Here is a 19,836-nt window from a genome sequence, read left to right as displayed (position 1 = left end):
TATTACACAAGCGGCTAATAATCATGTCCTTGAACAATGTTCACGCCCACGCGAACTTCAAAGTGGACGACGCATGGCATCTCCCATGGCGCCCCAATTTTATTGTGCTCACTAACCACCATCCCAACAGTAGCCAATTGTGTGCGGCGTTTGACGGCACGTGACCGCTGCTTAGCGCATGTTTTTTTGACGTCACGAATGGGGAAACCAATATAATCTTCGCTTCCCAAATATAATTAACATTTACAAGCTTCTTTCTTTATATGTATTTACAATTTGAGTTTTTTCGCATTGACTTTGGATGCGTCCTTTTTGGGACGCTTGCCGCCAGCAGTTGCGGACGTGGACAATGTTGTGTCCTGTAGCTTATTGAAGAATGCCTTGGAGGATTTCAATGCGCTCTGATCATTACTAGCCGTAATCTATAAAATGAGAATAATTCCAATTAATACACACATAAATAAGATGTTTATAGGTACTAGCCTTTTTTACATTGCGACTTTTTGTAATTGTTTTGAGGAGCTTAGCATTTGCTTCCCGCTGGGTCGGCGCCTTTCCCTCCTTGGCCCGTTGCTGCTCGCGCATTTCTATAGCCGTATTAATAGCACGCTGCTTCTGCTTCTTCTTTCGCCGTTCACGATTCTTGTCAGTTCGTGTGCGTTCTGTCTTGCCCATCGGCATGTGTTTGGGACCACGGTACACCTCCTCCGGAGCGAGCAGCTTGGCATCGCTAACTGCCAGCGGGGCAACCTCTTCCATGTGGATGGCGGGTGTGTTGGTGACGATCTTGACTTCGGGCGCAACAGGCTTGGGTGTGAAATGGAAATTGGAGAGTGCATCCAGCTTGAGAAAGAGTGTGTGCATTGCTCGCTTAATTTCTTGATGCTCCTTCGGCTCAGGAGCCGCACTGTCTGCGTCATCGCGATTGGGGTCCAGTTTATCAAGCTCACGCTGGTATTGCTGCTCGTAGATTTGTGCCAGTGACTGCTTCGACTTCTCTTGATCAAGCACAAGTTGCTTCCTGTATTCCTGCGGTGTGTGCACCGGACGCACCGTACGCACCACATCGTCAAAGGCTCTATCGCGTATGCGCTGCTTTATTATATCCTCGATAGTCTGATTTTGCTCGTCTGTAATCGGAGCCGAAGGTCGAGTCGTAGAATCAAATTCCAGAATCTCCTCCAACAGAGAATTTTGTGGACGATTCGCTGCCTGCACTTCGCCTTTGAACTGCCACGGCTTCTCGCCAAGCACAATGTCTTCATAGTCTCGAATGCGCTGCAGAAGTCTCGCCTCGCGCAATTCGTTTGACGACTGCGTTTGCATCTTTGATGATTCTGCCTCGTCCTCATTGTCGTCCTCGTCCTCTGCCTTTCCATTCTTTGAGTGGTTCGATTCGGAATCGGAATCGCTTGCAGGCTGCACTCCACTTTGTGCCACAAACTCATGTTCATCAATTTCGCTTGCTAGATCACCATCCGGTTCTAGCTCATCCTGTTCTTCCGGCTCCACTTCGTTATCCTCGTGATCATCTGGCTCACTGTCGCTTTCCTTGAAGAAATCTTTTTGCGTACCCCTCTTCTGGGATTCTGTCTGCAACTCCTCGTCCATTTCGAAGAAATCGGCAAAAGTCGCATTAGCGCCAGCCTCGTCATCGTCCGAATCATCGGCAATTCCAAAATCTTCGGCAAAATGATTAATTGCGTCTATGTCCTCCACCGGCTTCTTGTTCTTTTGTTTTCGTAGCTCTTTTGCATCTTCCTGCTCCAAAAACTGAGCCATTTCGTCCAGTTTGAAAAATTTATCATCTACCACAGAGCCTTTACCTTTTTTGCCATATTTTGGTTTAACTTGCTTGGCCTTTGACTTGGTCTTTCCTTTATTGTCATGGACAGAATCCTCCAATTCAGATTCTTGCTCATCTTCATTTTCGGTTCCCTCCTTATCGCTATCTTGTTCACTAAGGTTTTTATTTGAATTCTCATCTTCGTCCAGCTCGATGCCCAATTTCTCTTTCCTAATTGCTAGAAATTTAGAGGTTTCTTCTAAGAATTTTTCCAACATCAAATTGTTGCGCATTTCCAGCTGTTGCCAGATCTGTTCGTCGTCCATATCCTCCAAGACGATTTCAGAAGGAATGTCTTCATTTTTATCAACATCGCTGCTGAGACAGACATTGTACGTTTGCTTTATTAGCTGATGTATGGAATCTATTGACTCCAGCTGCGGCCTGCAACAAAAACAATTTCATATTAACAACACGTGCACCGTTAAGGTTGAACTAAAACGTACTTTAGATAGCGATCCGGTTGTTTCACTAACTGTTCAAATTTATTTGCTATTTCCACAAAAGAATTTTCCTTGGTTTTTTCCTTTGCTTTAACACTGCCTGCCATTTTGATACCGGGAACTCGAAATTAAATTAATTTAAGAGTCTCAAACAAAATGCACAATACTACTCAAAATGGTTAGGCATGCAAAATGAACCAAAAACTTGAACTAGATGAACTGAACTGAACTAAACATGACTAATGAAACGAGTGGGGAAATTTAAATCCTGTACAATCAGAAGTGTAAATTGTGAATTTGCTTAGTATTCTAAAGAAATATGTATATATTTTAATCCTGACCCTAATTAAATGCAAATTTACTCCTTTTTACAACGCAAGACCCCATAATATTTATTAGATATGTTTTCTATGCGAGATGCCAATCTAACTGGCCATTTAATAATCATTGGTTGTCAGCCATATATTTAAGAAAGATATAAACAAACAATTTAAAATAAAAACTTATTTATGTACATATATTTGTTATAAATTTGTTGAAGCACTGACCAGACAGTGATTGAAGCTAGTCCTTAATATCGCCACTGGTCAGTGATATCGCACACGGGGAACAGGGTACTATCTCTTATCGATAATAAATTACAAATATATCGGTTGTCTCTAACAACCGAGCCATATGATATTTTAAAAACACCGTCCACAAATACAAGAGTTGTTGAAAATTATCATGTTTGTAGTCTGAATAATCAAAACGATTTGCATTCATGGACTCCAATCGCTTCAAACTACTTCTGCTGGGCGGCGCCATACGTTTGTATTTCAGTCAAACGTCTTTAGCTTCGCTTATCGGGAATCGCGTTGAATTTGCCACTCCTTTAAACTCGTTCAAGCGCTGTAAGTACGCCGACATGCCGGTAAATATATATGCACATGCATCTGTATAAATGTGTCTTTCCATTTTGCATTTTTTCAGTGCAAGAGGGCGTATTCCTGCTTCAGCAAGGTGTGGATCCGTACAGTGGAGATTTGGTGCATGAGTCGCCACTGCTTTTGAAAGCCCTCTCCTACATTTTGATAAACTGTGCTCAAGTGCTCCCACTACTATATATACTCTTTGACTTGTGCACGGCCACGCTGCTGTATCTGCTGAGCAATACGTTTGTAAAGCAAAAGTTGCAACAGCAAAAAGGAGAATGCAAAGAGTACGCCAAGGATACAGAAGAACTGCAGTATAACGATGAAGACAAATCCACAATACCGGAGCTGGTGTTATTGGCCTATTTATTCAATCCACTTACTATAATGAGCTGCATAGGACTGACCTCCACAGTGCTGAGCAATTTTCTGCTAGCATTGATTTTATACTCGATGGTTAAGCGCCAGCTATTGATCTCCATTGTTGTGTTGGCATTCGAAACAGTTCGCAGTCTTTATCCTTTTGTTCTGATTGCGCCGCTGATCTTACTCTTTGCTCGTCGTTCCATCCCTATGGCCATCGCCATATTCATGATATTTGTTACCTCTTGTTTTGCTGTGGCTGGTGCAAATTTCTTGATTATGAATAGCTGGAATTACCTAGATGGGACTCTCGGATTTATGTAAGTGACTGAAGAGAATTTAGTTAAACTTGAAAAATTAATATACTCATTGTTCCTTTCAGCTTCTATTTCCGTGATCTGCAGCCAAATATTGGACTGTTCTGGTATTTCTTTACAGAAATGTTTGAGCATTTCCGCACCATGTTTCTGATTACATTCCAATTAAATGCCACCGTTTTATATTTGGTTCCATTGTCCTTGAAGTTGCGCAAAGAGCCCCTGCTGCTGGCCACGGTGCTCATTGCACTCATGGCGGTCTTTCGTGCATATCCTAGTCTAGGCGATGTTGGTTTCTATTTGGCTTTATTGCCGCTGTGGCGCCGTTGCTGGAAGTGTGAGTATAACTCGTATTTCTCAATCAAATGCAACTGAATCTTTCATTCTAGTCATGGCCCATGGCTTCGTGGTGTTTGCTTTCTTCCTGATAACTCTGTCCTTGATGGGCGCCTTTTGGCATTTGTGGATCTACGCCGGCTCTGCTAATGCCAATTTCTACTTTGGAGCCACCCTCGCCTTCAGCACGGGTCAAATATTCCTAATTACTGATTTACTGTTCGCGCACGTGAAGCGGGAGTTCTGTCTCTACAATGGGCAGAAGATTATGATTGATGGGGAAGAAGCACGTATATTACTAGAATAAGCTATTTATGAAGATTTCACGAATTAAAAGAATGAATTTATTCAACTAATATCTTTAATCATGAATTATTGTGTAGAGTATCCGGTTTTAGTCTTCCGGTTAAGGAATCTGTACAAATATAAAATACGCTTTTGCAAATCCTTCCACTTGGTGGGGCGGGCAATCGGATATTTGGTCTTCTCCAGCATTCGGCGCTTGCGCAGTAGCACTTGGTACTCATTGCCCGAAACGCCCCGCAGCCAGGATGGCACCGAGTAAAGCACACGGGTGGGATGAAGCCGGTCGTTGCCCAGTATGTCTATAAAATCGTTTTGTCCAAACAGAGCACGCTTCTCCGACCAAGGATTCTTGGGCCTGTACACGGGCATGGGTAGCTTGTGTCCATTATCTACATGCGGCAGCAGTCCACCTTGAAAGATCTTTTCCTTGTAGCCATAGCGTCGCACTGTGGGACCGCGTGCCCGTCGCTCGGCATGCGAAAGCTGACGCACGGTCGTTGAACAGGTGAGCGCCAGCGGCTTCGACTTAACAGCGAGTTGACCCACGCCACACAGCTTCTGAAACGTGCCGACCAGCCAAGACATTATTGGTCTTCGTTTTAATTCACGATTAGGTAATTGTAAATAGTTAATTGAAAAGCTGATAGGCAGCAGCTGCTACAGCTGTTTCGACTCGTGAATATGTTATCGTTGGAACTATCGTCAGTGGGATTTTTCCGATGTGGCAACGCCGCAACGCTGTTGCATATTTCACGTCAGTGCGTAAATAAGAATTCGTTTGCATTTTTTTTTTCCTTAAAACTCGAATGCATTTTTGCACGTCCCAATGATTGCCGCCACCGCCGATTCATTCGAAATAGAAAAGGCCAAGCTGTGCCGCAAGATTGCGGAGCTGCAGGCGGCATTGAATGCGAAAGATCAGAAATTGCGTGAGCTTCAGCTGGCAGCAGATAACTGGCTCGCGGAAGGTGAAGTGCAGTTCGCGCCAAGGGATCAATACACAGAGCTAAGCAACGATGATATAGCACGCTACAGTCGTCAGCTGATCCTAACTGATTTTGGTGTAAATGGCCAGCTGAAGCTCAAGAACAGCGCCGTGCTCATTGTGGGATTGGGTGGCCTTGGCTGCCCAGCTGCGCAATATCTGGCCAGCGCGGGATGCGGAAATCTAGGCCTGGTCGACTATGACCAAGTGGAGCCCAGCAATCTGCATCGTCAGACCCTGCACACGGTATCGCGGTGTGGCATTTCGAAAGCGGAATCAGCTCGCATCGCATTGCTGGAGCTGAATCCGCACTGCCGGATCATATGTTTTTCGGATCTTCTAAACAGCCTCAATGCGATGCAGATCATCCCCGCATATGACGTAGTCCTCGACTGCAGTGACAATGTGGCCACACGCTATCTACTGAACGATGCCTGCTCCATGCTACAGAAGCCCCTGATCTCGGGCAGCGCACTTAAAATGGATGGACAGCTAACGGTTTACTGCTATGGAGAGAATGGACCCTGCTATCGTTGCATTTATCCGGTGCCACCGCCGCCAGAGGCAGTCACCAATTGCGGCGATGGTGGCGTCCTGGGTGCTGTCACCGGCACCATAGGCGCCCTGCAAGCCATGGAGGCTATCAAAGTGATTGTCGGACTGGGTGACGTTCTGGCCGGGCGCATGCTCATCTTTGACGGCAGCAGCTGCCAATTCCGTAATATCAAGATCCGAGGCAAGCGACCCAATTGTCATGTCTGCTCCTCCCAGCCACTGATCACCGGACTCATTGACTACGAGCTCTTCTGTGGCATGAATGCCAATGACAAGGACAACGCGTTGCAGCTGCTGGAGCCGGAGCAGCGCATCAACGTGCTGGACTATCATAAACTGGCTAGCCAGAAGAAATCTCATTTGTTACTGGACGTACGTCCGCCGGCGGAATTTGAAATTTGTCAATTACCCGGCGCCGTAAATGTCCCTTTGGCCCAGATTCTAGACGGCAGCTACGTCCAACGATTTGCCCAGCAGCTTGAGAGCAAAGATTATCCCATATTTGTGGTTTGCCGGCGTGGGAATGATTCACAGATTGCAGTGCAGCATATGAAAACTCGTTTTCCCGAGCATTCCATACGCGACCTGGAGGATGGCATGCATGCCTGGACAAAACTGGTAGACCAGAATTTTCCAATTTACTAGATCAAACAGTTTTCTTGTTGCATAGGTACATATACATATATGTATTTTTAAAAATAATAAAATAGTAGGTATTCTCTTAATTCTCCCTGACAAAGATCTAAAGCCAAGTTATCCATGAAGATAAAAATGAATACATATATTATAAATCGATCGCTTTGATACATTCTCTTCGTGTTCCACTGTACCACGCGATGTATGTATGTATGTAATTGCATTGATATGTAAACAAACAAGTATGTATGTATGTAATTGTAATATGTAAATAATTGCATTGTTATGTAAATTACTATGAATGTATCTAATTGCATTATTATGTTAATAAATGTATTCATTATGTATTATGTATTATGTAAATAAATATGTATGTAGTTAAATAAATGTGTATGTAACTGCATTATGTAAATATTTGATCAGTCTGTATGCTAATGAACACCCAATTCTATAATCTGCAATGTATTATAAAAATATGAGAATATGAAGCTCGTTTTTTACAAGCAGAAACTGATAAGGCGAACTTTTATTAGAGTACAATTTCTATATGCAACTCTGACAATTGTCGAGTACGCGTGAAATATGCGACAAAGCCGTCTTAAGTTTTAAAAAATAAAAGGCGGAAAGTATCGATACGCGACTTGAGAGTCTGTCTGCCTTTGTATGTATGTGTGTAGCTGTGTGGTGAGACTCAGTAAGTCTGCGGCTCTTCACAGTGTTTGTGTGCGAGAGATAGTGACCGAACGTGAGCATAGGCATAAAAGCTGCTCAATTTGTTGGCGGGCGTCCAGAAGTCGAATAACATTAGCCCAGAGCTAGCTGTGAGCAGCTCACCACTAGCAAACGTTCTCGATACAGGTTCACTGTCCTGTGAACTTATACTGCTTAACAGTGCTCTGTAATCGAAGCAAGTAGCACTGTCTGAGCGCTCTCAAAATTCGCAGTTAGTCTAACACTGATAACGGATCAGGGAAGAGATTAGATTGGATGCAATGAGGACTCTGCTAGTGCTTTACTTAGTGGCCTTTGCACTTGTGCTGTGGGTAAGTGTTTGCAATAGTTATCAATTTACATCAATATATAGAAATAAATCTATACGTTTAGCTGCCCTATGGAACTGCCTATGAGAGTTGCTCCGCTTCGGCGCAGCAGGCTCATTGCTTTTTCGAGCAAGAAAATTCAAAGTTGCGTGAGCGGTATCATGCCGAATATTCCGCTACATTCACGTACAACACCAACGTGACGGAGGAAAATCGTCAGGCCATGATAGCGGTCTATGCTGAAGGCGCCAGACAGAACAAACTATTGGCGCAGACTATTCGAGCAGCCAATTATGCCAAGTCGGAGGATGCAAATATTCGCAGGCAGGCGCGAATGTTGCAGGAGCTGGGTGCGGATGTACTCGAGCCAAACGACTATTTGGAGCTGCAAAACGCGATAAGCGCCATGCAATCCAATTATGCCACCACCACAGTTTGCTCCTATACGAATCGCACCAACTGCTCCTTGACGCTGGAGCCTCACATCCAGGAGCGTCTGTCCAACAGTCGCGATCCGGCCGAGCTGGCCTGGTATTGGCGCGAATGGTACGATAAGGCGGGGACACCAATGCGCGATAACTTTTCTAAATATGTGCGATTGACGCGCAAGGCAGCCAATCTGAATGGTAAGAGATGCGCGTTGCCTAATATACCTAGATAACCCCATGATCCCCAACTCAATGTACACAATGTTCGTTTTGTAGGCTATCGCTCGTATGCCGATTACTGGGTCCATTTCTATGAAGATGCCACCTTTGAGAGGCAACTGGACGCCACCTATAGGGCACTGCTGCCCTTCTACAGAGAGATCCATGGATATGTGAGGTACCGTCTGCGCCAGCATTATGGACCTGAAGTGGTGCCCGCTGAGGGCAACATTCCAATGCATCTGCTGGGCAACATGTGGGGACAGTCGTGGAACGAGGTCATCGATCTGTTCACACCGTATCCAGAGAAGCCGTTTGTGGATGTCACATCGGAAATGGAGCGACAGGCATATAGCGTGCAGAAGCTGTTCGAGCTGGGCGATCAGTTCTTCCAATCGCTGGGCATGCGCGCTCTACCCACCACTTTTTGGAATCGAAGTGTGCTCACACGACCCACAGATCGCGAAGTGGTGTGCCACGCCTCTGCCTGGGACTTCTATCAGGACAGCGATGTCCGCATCAAGATGTGCACCGAGGTGAACACCCATTACCTGTACGTCGTGCACCATGAGCTAGGACACATTCAATACTATCTGCAGTACGAGCAACAGCCCGCTGTTTATAGAGGAGCCCCCAATCCGGGCTTCCATGAGGCTGTGGGTGATGTCATAGCGCTGTCGGTAATGTCCGCTAAGCATCTGCAGAGCATCAACCTCACCAGCAACGGAACTCTAGACGAGGAGAGCCGCATCAATGAGCTGTTCAAGCGAGCGCTCTCCAAGATTGTCTTCCTGCCGTTTGGCTACACCATGGACAAATATCGCTATGCTGTGTTCCGCGGCGAACTGGACGAGTCGCAATGGAACTGCGGCTTCTGGCAGATGCGTTCCGAGTTCGGTGGCGTCGAGCCCCCAATGGCGCGCAGCGACAAGGACTTTGATCCTCCGGCCAAGTACCACATCGATGCTGATGTCGAGTATCTGCGCTACTTTGCTGCCCACATATTCCAATTCCAATTCCACAAGGCTCTGTGCCGTTTAGCTGGACAGTATGCGCCTGGCGACAATACCCGGACTCTGGACAATTGCGACATCTTTGGCAGCCGAAGGGCTGGCGATGCATTCAAGAAATTCTTGTCGGCTGGCAATTCGAGACACTGGAAGGAAGTGCTGGAGGAGTTTACGGGCGAAACTGAAATGGATCCAGCTGCACTACTCGAATACTTCGATCCACTCTATCAATGGCTCAAGCGGGAGAACAGGCGCTTAGGCGTTCCCTTGGGCTGGGAGGACACCAATAGTGAGTACCTTTCTCTCCATATTCCCAAAATCTCTCATACGGAAAATCTCATTCTTTTCAGAAATCCCATCCGATTGTTGTGGCGCCTTTAGTACTTAACTCAAGAAATCTTTTTGTACTCAATAAAATTAAGCTAACTTTATGATAAAAGGTAAAGTTTTATACCGCTTCGCAGCAATTCGACCTTTTTTATACTTATTGATATTTTAGACACTCGAATAAATTGGCCGAATTTCTCAGACTATCCATTTGTAATGACTGAATGCATTTTTCTTTTCAGAAATTCATTTATTAAGTGTTAATGTTCCCCAATCGAATCGAACATTAATAATTAAATTTGAAAATTTATTAACATAATAGGGAAACTCCCAAATAGGAAGGTCAAATAACATGCCAAAAAGTCATTGTAAATCAAGTCTCATAAATATTTTATTAAAAATTACAAAACTTGAGCTTATGAAATTTAAGTCTCGTTTATCTAAATCTTTGACAGTTCAAAACTGAACCTATGCTAAAATTCGATGTCAACATTGAAGATTCGCAATATTTTATAATATATTTAACTTTTGAAAGTTTACATTTAACGAAATAACAAGTTAAAGACCCAATTCAAGAAAAAACTCCAAATAATTATAAGATTGATTCGAAACTAAAGGTGTATGAAAATATTTAACATTTTTAAAATACTTTTGCTTTTCTGAAAACCCAGGCCAATGTAGTTAAAAGAATAAATAACTAAAATAATAATAGTAAAATTGGTAACGCTAGTTGATAAAGTAAAGAAAAAATACAATAAATATATTGGAACTATTTATATAAAATACTATATATATAGAGATCATAGAAATACTTTTAGTATTTAAAGTGATATTTATTGTTAAGATTTTCAAATTTGTTGGTTGTTTTTTTTTTTCATTACATTTTAACGATATTTGTTTCTCTCTTGTCCTCAGGTTTCATACAAAAAGTAATCAAATTTTTATTATAATCAACAAATTGCTACCCAAACATGAAAAGTCGATTTTTTTCCGAATTCCGTATAAACACTATAAATGCTTGGATACGCCTTAGCGCATATTTTAAAGTTGATATATACGTTGTTGTAGATCCTAATGCATTAGAAAATTCATTGGGTAATGATCTGAGAGCAATGGCTGATGCATTAGCTTTAGAATATTTGAGATTTTGATTGAACTCTTTGAACGCGACATTAGAGATGTTTCGACAATTATAGAAATATTACAATTTTTGAAAATTCATTAACTTAATTTTTACTGCTCACTAGATCAATAGATAAGCGCTATAAACTATCCAATAAATAGGAAAAGGAAATCTGTAACTTTTGCTCCTATATTTCTTCGCTCTAGAAGCATATAACTTGATTTTTATTTTGGATAGATATTGTCGATCATTATTTTCGTTAATGTGTGATATTTGAAGCGGCACAGTCAGAGTTGAACAAGGATTAAAAAAAAAAAAAACAGAAATATATATCAATTTTGACTGCCAATGACCACAATCTATATTTGTATATATAGCATTGCTTCTAGTTAATATTTTCTATTGTTTCTCTATTTATTACGTAAGATTTGTTTAATTAGGTTTGTTGCCCAGTAAGATAAATAGTTATGTATATATATTAGCTTTGTTCTCAAAAGCACCTACTCAATATTTTAGATCTCAGCTATTGACCATTTTGGAACAGCAGTGGGTTTTTTGTTCTATTTTGATTCGTTTCTTCGTCAAAGCTGGCCACAAGGACACTCAGGTTCTAGGATATTGGGGAATAATAAATGGAATACGAATCGATATATTTAGGCACAATATCATATACTTAATGCCTAATTTCAGAATATGTTCTCAATTCTTGAATGAATGCCTATCAGGAAGAGTTATATTCCAGTTTGGGACTATTAATTCATAATATACTCGAGTGTCTATGTGAAGCAGATTAACAGCTTTGTTCCAATTAACAATCTGCATACGTGTTTCTCAGTAGAGGAGAATAACAAAATAATATGTATATAGATACGATAGTTATAATAGTTTTGGATTTTTTTTTTTTTTTTTTTTGTTGACCAAGAGTTCAGTTTTTGGTTTATTCTAATGAGTGAGTATGCTTTCTTATAGCGTTTTAGGTTTTAGAATAGGTTCAAATAGTACAATAGGTAATTTAACAAAGTTTTATGCTTGCTAACATTTTTTGTTTGTTTAAGAAATGCTCTCGTATTGTTTTTGTTTCGATGCTCAATGTTTCTATTTGAAAGCAGCAATTTATGATTTCGTTTTTTTACGGCTAATATACAAATAGATTATATGTATATATATATATTTTTATAAATATGCGATATACGTAGTACTTATCGAAGGATTACATCCTTAACTATTTAAAGATTATTATTATTGAATACAATTTCGTTTCATTTTCTGTTTGTTTTGCTTTTCTTTTCTTTTTGTTTTCTTGCAAAAATGTAATCATTCGAGTTTGGTTAGCGATAAATTTCCGAAATCCAAGAACGAAATGGAACGAATGGCAAGCTTGGATGTGTGTGTGAGTGATATTATTTAAGGGATATTTGTTTTGGGTGGCTGTGTATGGATGCAGCTGCTGTCAGACAAGATCACAAGTCGCATTCAGCTGCCTTTTCGAATGTTTTACTAAATCTTAATTGACTTTCGGTTAAATGTGCAATTGACTTTTCAGAAATGTTTTGTTGCTTCTTTGTTTGTTGTTTGTATGTGGTTTATTGTTTGTTGCTTTTTATTGGTATCTACGATCAATTTGCGTTCTTGGACCAGGCAATGCTTAGTCCAAGAACGGGTTTTGTCATACGGGCCTCTGATGCTGTGAACTCTGATGCAGCAGCTGCTGATGCTGATGTTGTTGTTGTTGGTGGTGGTGGTGGTGCTGCTGCTGCTGCTGCTGTTGTGAGACACTGCTGATGCTGTGGTTGCTGCTGCTGCTGCTGGCGCCGCCACCTTTGGGCCGCGTGGGCGGCGGCGGAGGCGGAGCATGCCGCATGCGTTGCTGCAGTATGCGCGGCAACTGCGGATGCGCCTTGTGCTGGGCGGGCGGCGCAGGTGGGGGTGCGGATCGATGCTGATGATGATAGTGAGGCATCTGTTGTTGTTGTTGTTGTTGTTGATGCTGTTGCTGCTGATGATGATGGTGCTTGCCCATTGAGGACGCTGCCGACGATGAGCCGGACGCCCCAGATGTGGAGCTGGTCGATGCATGCGATGTCGTCGAACCCGTTGCCAATTTTGTGGGCAAACTCCCGCCGGTAGCTGGCGAGGAGAGCGCAGCCATGCCTGCCGGCGGCACATTCAGCTTAGGCACAGCAAGCGGCGCATAGGAGCCGTCATCCTCGTCGGACGACAACGAGTTGGCGTCGGATGGCGTTCGCGATCGGGATGGCGGCGACAGCGCATCCTGCTCCTGCAGAAACACACGAAAACCCTGAATGGACTCGTTCAGCGCCCACAACTGCGACAGCAGCGACAAGTCCAACTGCCGCAGTCCATACATCTCCCGGCGCAATATAGCCAGCTGGTTGTCAATGGTGCTGGAGGCGTTGCTGCTGCTGTTGGTGGGCGTGTGCTGCTGCTGCTGGGCGGTGCTGCCACTCGCACTATGCGTGGACGACGCGCGACTGTGCACGCTCTCTCGATCGCTGAGTGACTCCTGGGTAGAAGAAAGACTCCCATGTCGCCCATGGCCATTATGATTGCGATTACGCGCCGCCGACGAGGTGGATGGCCCCAGGTACAGATCGCCCGTTGCAGCGGTTAGAGCGGCAACAGACATGGCCGACTGCAGCTGCAGCGGGGATGAGGTATGCGAGCGCAGCTGCGACTGTCCGTGCACCTGGCTCTGTGCGTGGCCGCTCGTCAGATCTGATCCAATGGTGGCAGCAGCGGCGCTCAGACTTTTTGGCAGTGGCGGCAGACCGATTAACGAGTGTTGCTGTTGTTGTTGCAGCTGCAGCTGACGTTGTTGATCAGTGTTTTCCATCATTTTGCAAATATGAAAAAAGTCATAAAAGTTTGCTTTCGTTGTTCTTGCTCTCTGTGAATTTCGCTCTCTCTTGTACTCGTAATCTCTTTCTATCTCGTTCTCGTACTCGTTTTTTCTTTCTTTACTTTGCTTTTCGTGTTTCGGGCTTAGTTTGATTTTTTTAGTGTATATTGAATTTCCAGCTTTGGCGGCACATTGGACACTGTTTGTTCAACGGTTGCAAGTTCAGCCACTTGACAATGCAATGCATGTGAAAGCAATGGGAGCAAACACCCCACACCAGTGGGCAGTCGTCACCGGGCAGCGCACACTCGGGGCAAGTGCTCTCAAAGGACATGCGACAAATGCCACAATTCTCATCATTCGCTATCCAACGCCAAGATGCAACGCCCGTCCATGACTTGATTGTTACTTTCATTTTGCGCACATTTGTTTATCAGTTAAATGCTAATGCGGTTGCTTATTAACAATGTTTGTGTAATGCGTATTTCGTTAAAATACGAATCGTGAGTTTTCCGCAAAATATTGCTTTTTTTCTCCTACTACCTGAAAATAGGTCGACTGTAGTGATGTGTTTTTCGGTTTTTCTCTCTCTCACTCACTGTTTCTCGGTGTTTTTTCTCTCGATAAATGTGAGATATTCGATTTACCAGCGGCCATGCTCAAAATGGCACTGTTAAGCAAATATGATATGTTATGAAGTCGCTTGGATTCAAATTTTTAATTTTTATATATAATCGAGTTAAATTTTAATCTTGCCATAAATGATCATGAGTTTATGCCAGCATTACGTTACTCATTGTGGAAATTCTTAAAACATTTCAAATGAATAACATTTCAAGCTGTTATTAGATCACCGATATTTAAATGTAACATTCGATAGGTAATTACAATTTTTCACCAACCATGTTTTATATATTATTATTATTATTATTCCAGAATTTAGAATATAATTAAATACTGATATAAGTTCACTAAAAATATGTGACAACAAGCTAGTACTTGAATAACATTTTTATTAAGAGGTTTTTATATTCAAAATCTCGCTTAGTATATTTGCAAAAAACGTTATGTTGGTGTTTTCTAAAAATAATAATTACCGGTTATCTTGAATCTTTATGAAAATCGGAACGTAATTATTTAGATTGTATTTTTGATTGTTGTATAAAATTTGACAATTAACGTTAATTTTCAGTAATAAACATGTTAAAACAATACTTCGCTAATTGGAAAAAGAGAGCGCGTATTTTTGAATGTTTCTTATGCTTAAAAGTCGTCTTCGTTTAAAGAGCTGCAATGAAATGAAACTTTTAAAATACAAGTAATTAAAATGTTATCTAATCATACTTGTATATAAACAATTGTATTTACTATTTAAAAAGGGACTTTAAAAGTAGATTCTCTCTTTTATCAAGAGCACAATCTCCGATTATATACACATGCACATTCATACATACACCATTGTCTTACGGCTTGATCAAATTCAAGTCAAATCATTGATGATAAAGTCGTTTGCGTCGCGTTGTATCGCGTTCAGTAAACCGACGAATGTTGAAGCTGACAAACGTGCGCGAAGCTTTTGCCGTTTACGTATTGTGGTTCGTGTGAAGTTCGTCGTATTATGTGGTTTTAGTTTATAACGTGAATAAAATATTACACAAATTGTCCACAGTGTGTGCAAGAGTGGCATATATATAAAGAAAATATACAACGTAAGGCTGCGGCAAAAAAAAAATGTTTCAAGTGTGAGCTGTGTATGTGTGTGTGCTAGGAGCTGTGGAAAGCTTTAACAAAACGAAAGCAGTTCGGCAAGCTAACAAGTGAAGTAAAAGAGCCTTAACGAAGTGAACTCGATTCCTTATGTGTTACGTGGAGAGTGCAAGAGCCAAAGGGAGAGCGAGAGGGGCTAAATAACAACACGCCAAATTGACCCTGAGCAGCTCGATTTCCCATCAGTTGGGAAATGGAAATGTGCAACGGATCACCGATTCCAGTGGAACAGCTATGCGTTGAGACCGTTAACTAACTCTTATAACCAGGCGAATCTTCTCAAGCAACTGGTTCCGGTTTGGTTTGCTTCTGCGAGTTTCTCGAATTCCCCAAATTGTGTGCGTTTGTGTCTGTAAGTGTGTGTGGATGTGCATGTGCATATATGCATGTGAGCGGTATGAACACATTTAATTACACAGATGTGCGGTGGCAAGTTTTGTACATATACATATTTACAGATATATACAGACAGATATATATATATGTTTATTTGTGCGTGTTACAATAAAAGAGAATATCAATTTATCATAATTTGAAATGAAATGTGATTTCAATTTGATATTTGCGAATTTATGTGTTGCTTGTCATGTGGCCTGGCCATAAAAGTCGCTAATAGGTGAGCAAATAAACAGATGCACCTATTTGTAGAAGCTTGAGCTCTTATAAAGCATGGCCAATTACTATAGAGAAGCCGGTGGGCATTGTAATCACAACAAAAGTTAAGCAATATATAAATGTAATTGAAGGTATATTGAAGAACTTTCGGTTTATAGATAAGACCTAAAGCAATTCGATCAATCGTCTGCTAACTTGGCCTCGAGAAACGGACCTCATATCACACAAAGAACTTTTCAGCCACTTACGAGGCAATCAGCCGGCCTATCTAAAAGCTGATAAAAAGAAGAGAGCTAAAGCACTAAGCGATTGTTTTGACTGAAATATGAAAGCAAAATGCCTAGCGAGAGCATATTTATTCAAGGAAGTAATTCCCATGTTACTGTGAATTGAGTCACTCAAAAGTATTTTACACAAATGACGCATTCAACATCAATCAATATGATTCTATATATTCTATATATAATATACAAGCAAGAACAAAAATGACGGAACTCAAATCAAAAACATATTTATGAAATTCCTGGGAATGTATATTCTCAATGTTCCGACATAATAGATATATGGGTATATATATATATATATTTAAATACAATTCAAGTTCTTGATAGTAATTGCTAATTGATGCACATATATATTCATAATGTATGTTTATAATAGATAAAATTTAACATATTTTCATACATTCATGTTTCACTTACCGACAGATAATAGCATCTGAGCTCTCGCTTGAAGCTGTTTAGCCTCCCACCATCCTCCCCTCGCAAATCTTGCAAAACCTGTCTTCAACTATAGCTGACAAATACGCAATGTGGCTTTCATGTTTAATTGCCTTTGTTGTCAAATACCTGAAAAACAATTCTCTCACGTATATTACTCGTGCGTAGACTAATGTACTCAATACTCAATCTCACACTGGCTCAAGCCACAGTTGTTCGTTGTTTCATATAAAGTCAAGGCGAACTGTTTTACTCTAGACGCTGATTCACGATCTTTAGCTCGAAAGAGAATCAATTGAATTTCTAATTTGAGAATAATTAATTTGATTTGAATAATCACAGAGTTAGATGAGGAAGAAACATAGCTAAAAACTATTTTATTAGGCAAAGTCAACTGAAAGAAATAGTATATATGTATAATGTATATTATGTAAACTCTATATTTAACATATAAAATTTATTTAAGATTTAAGGAATTAAATTAGATTTTGATTGTAGCTCAGCTCATAGCCATTTAATTCACTACAATGAAGCTTACCTATACCACCCGTATATAAATTGGATAATTTCTGATTATTTAAGCACCGTGGTAATAAGTTTTTCAGGCTCTACGAAAACGTTTATCAACATAGATAAACGAATGAATTTTAAAGTATACTCTAACTTAGACTGACTACACAAAAGTTGTTTTTTCTCTTTTAGCCTAGCGCTTAGAAGTATATTCACTTTTAACTATATTCTGCTCAAATTTATGGCTATTTAAACTGATGCATAATTTAAATTAAAGGCCTTAGATTCGATTGGCAAGGTCGTGCATAAGAAACTCGTTTCAATCTTAACTAATAAAATTGATATATTATTCTCCAAGTGTGTGGCACTATGCAAAATCCAATTACGTTAAATGTTGAAAAAAAAAAACCCGCGAAACCGAATCTTGTTTACGAGGCAATGAAAAGAGTTATTGATCTTTTAATGTAAAAGAACCTTTTTATACTTATTCACCATGTGAGAAAAGTATATTGATTTTATGAACAATCATTGCAGAATGGAATATTTCATAGTATGAAATATATATAAAGTATTTGATGAAACGTTTTAAGTAAAATTTTATGACAAAGTTTATGGAGTATTTTTTTTTTTCTATTTTCTGGAATTTTCTCTATATATATATTTTTTTTTACTTTTTGATAACAGCTTTTTATATAGCTATGGAATATTTATTCTAAAAACCCTTACTCAGATAAAAATTATTGTTTAGTAAATCTGAACACCTAATTTCTCCCACTTGAACACCTCTACAAATAAGACTGCATACATATAAATTATATGGTCCGCTGCTTATAAGTTGAGCTGCTGAACGAGTATTATTCAGTTGATTGAGTTGACTGGGATGTTTTACTTGATGTAAATTGAGATCTGAAGTGTTTGCTGTCTTAACAATCGTATAGACATCTACGGTTAGATCTGTTTGAGCTCTGATGGTGATTATATACTATATAGTTATAAGTATATACAGATTCATGAAAGTGGAGTCACGACTGTGAGGGCCATATATTATGCCAAGAACTTCGCTCCCTTTAGCATTGTGACATTTCAAGGTCGAGCTTTGAAGTGCGCACGACTCACTTTGTTTCAAGCAACTAGTAAACAATTTACCTTTGAAAAATTCACCTTCTGTTTTTGATTTTTTTGAGGAAAAGAAAAGATTTATCAAACGTAATTTGAGATTGAATAAGAAATGTATGTAAAGCAAATCATACTTCTAGAAAATATACATATAAAGAACAATTGACTATATTCCTGTATGCATATACATTTAATTTATTTGTTAAGATGAGCAAATCTGAAAAAGAACAAATGATTTTGACAAAAAACAACAACAAGTGTTCAGTAGTCGGGTAACTCCCCTTTTTTTAAGGAGTTTTCAAAAAGCAGAAGAGGATCCATTAAAATTGTTGTTTATATATTGTATTCGCAACTTAAGTCTGAAAGTTATTGAAATGACCTTGCAGGCGTAAAGGCAGCTGAATGGAGTTTTACTTTACTATTTCACAAAAAGTTGTTTAGCTGATTGTAGCTCTGGCTCAATATTACTTCTCCGTCGATCGATGTATATATTATATTATATATATTATTTATTATTAGTAGTATATTACTTCTATATAAGCAGATAAAAAAAATTTCTTTGAAGAATGGCATTCACTGCTCTCTCTCTCTCTCTCTCTCTCTCTATCTCTCTCATTCTCCCTCCCTCTGATTCAGGTGTTTACAAGTGAGTTAAGTAAATTACACGTAAAAACGATCGTTAAACATATCGATCCGCAACTTCAATATTTGCCTAGGTCGAAGTTGGCTTTTGGCCAACCCACTTAAATGCTAATTGCATGTAACTCGCCTCGCTTTTGGAGCCCATCCAGAATGCTATTCAGGCCAGTTTCGCCCGGTGTCAATAACCGTTTGCACGTTCGGCATTCATGGTTGAACCACAACTACGTACAACTACAACCAGACCAGACCTGCGCGTGCACTGGCCCCGATTTTGGCTTTGACAGTTCAAAATCAAGTGGTTTTTGTTTTCGCATACCCTAAACCCATTCAAAATGGTTAAAATGAGTGTTATGTATTCGTGCAATAATAAATCATGGCTAATACCAATTAGTACTTTTATTCTTGATCAAAAACAGATCTTTTCTGATAGAAACTTGTTGATCTCGGGTGATATATAAATGATAAAAACATACATGTATGTTTATATAAACTATCAATATAGAAACACTACATTTTTTCATCGTCAATCATAGATTGTAAATACTTTTTAGTTTTAATTATTGTCCCATAAAGTTGATTTGATAATCAAGTAAATATGTTTATCCTGGTAATAATTTTTATAATAAATATTAACTTGACGAAAATTACTTAAGAGCTCCTCACAGTTTCCTTGTATTTAAAATTTAAGTTTGCAGCAGCTCCAGGGTATTTTAAAGCCAAGCACGCTCAAGTGGAGCACGCTTGTGCTTGTGCAAAAAG

General features: G+C 40.3%; 7 protein-coding genes across 7 annotated transcripts; 3 read left to right on the top strand and 4 right to left on the bottom strand.

The window, feature by feature from the left end:
- Positions 1–218: 218 nt before the first annotated feature.
- LOC108649399 (U3 small nucleolar ribonucleoprotein MPP10) lies at positions 219–2,509 on the bottom strand. Its single transcript, XM_030385332.2, has 3 exons — positions 2,293–2,509; positions 484–2,230; positions 219–422 (listed from the first exon to the last, which is right to left on the bottom strand). The coding sequence occupies exons 1-3, from the start codon at positions 2,394–2,396 to the stop codon at positions 270–272; spliced, it is 2,004 nt and encodes a 667-aa protein (XP_030241192.1). The 5' UTR covers positions 2,397–2,509; the 3' UTR covers positions 219–269.
- A 417-nt stretch (positions 2,510–2,926) lies between these two features.
- On the top strand, positions 2,927–4,575 carry PIG-U (phosphatidylinositol glycan anchor biosynthesis class U). The gene is made up of 4 exons (XM_030385335.2): positions 2,927–3,182; positions 3,262–3,886; positions 3,949–4,220; positions 4,273–4,575. Exons 1-4 carry the CDS (start codon positions 3,053–3,055, stop codon positions 4,524–4,526), a joined length of 1,281 nt encoding a protein of 426 aa, XP_030241195.1. The 5' UTR covers positions 2,927–3,052; the 3' UTR covers positions 4,527–4,575.
- On the bottom strand, positions 4,541–5,126 carry mRpL51 (mitochondrial ribosomal protein L51). The gene has a single exon (XM_030385338.2). The coding sequence runs from the start codon at positions 5,108–5,110 to the stop codon at positions 4,592–4,594; it is 519 nt and encodes a 172-aa protein (XP_030241198.1). The 5' UTR covers positions 5,111–5,126; the 3' UTR covers positions 4,541–4,591.
- Positions 5,127–5,351: 225 nt separating this feature from the next.
- On the top strand, positions 5,352–7,033 carry Uba4 (Ubiquitin-like activating enzyme 4). The gene has a single exon (XM_030385334.2). It carries the CDS (start codon positions 5,352–5,354, stop codon positions 6,708–6,710), a length of 1,359 nt encoding a protein of 452 aa, XP_030241194.1. The 3' UTR covers positions 6,711–7,033.
- A 394-nt stretch (positions 7,034–7,427) lies between these two features.
- On the top strand, positions 7,428–9,837 carry Acer (Angiotensin-converting enzyme-related). Its single transcript, XM_030385333.2, has 4 exons — positions 7,428–7,744; positions 7,806–8,367; positions 8,446–9,687; positions 9,749–9,837. The coding sequence occupies exons 1-4, from the start codon at positions 7,694–7,696 to the stop codon at positions 9,784–9,786; spliced, it is 1,893 nt and encodes a 630-aa protein (XP_030241193.1). The 5' UTR covers positions 7,428–7,693; the 3' UTR covers positions 9,787–9,837.
- Positions 9,838–12,018: 2,181 nt separating this feature from the next.
- On the bottom strand, positions 12,019–13,705 carry lmgB (lemming B). The gene has a single exon (XM_018111385.3). The coding sequence runs from the start codon at positions 13,703–13,705 to the stop codon at positions 12,515–12,517; it is 1,191 nt and encodes a 396-aa protein (XP_017966874.2). The 3' UTR covers positions 12,019–12,514.
- Positions 13,706–13,851: 146 nt separating this feature from the next.
- Positions 13,852–14,321, bottom strand: lmgA (anaphase promoting complex subunit lemming A). The gene has a single exon (XM_030385341.2). It carries the CDS (start codon positions 14,121–14,123, stop codon positions 13,866–13,868), a length of 258 nt encoding a protein of 85 aa, XP_030241201.1. The 5' UTR covers positions 14,124–14,321; the 3' UTR covers positions 13,852–13,865.
- Between the last annotated feature and the right edge of the window lie 5,515 nt (positions 14,322–19,836).

Source organism: Drosophila navojoa, chromosome 3 (genome assembly GCF_054131105.1).
Source record: "Drosophila navojoa isolate 15081-1374.11 chromosome 3, UAZ_NAV_1.0, whole genome shotgun sequence".
Classification (NCBI taxonomy): domain Eukaryota; kingdom Metazoa; phylum Arthropoda; class Insecta; order Diptera; family Drosophilidae; genus Drosophila; species Drosophila navojoa.
Note: the sequence above shows the minus strand (reverse complement) of the source record. Positions and strands in the feature narration are given on the sequence as shown.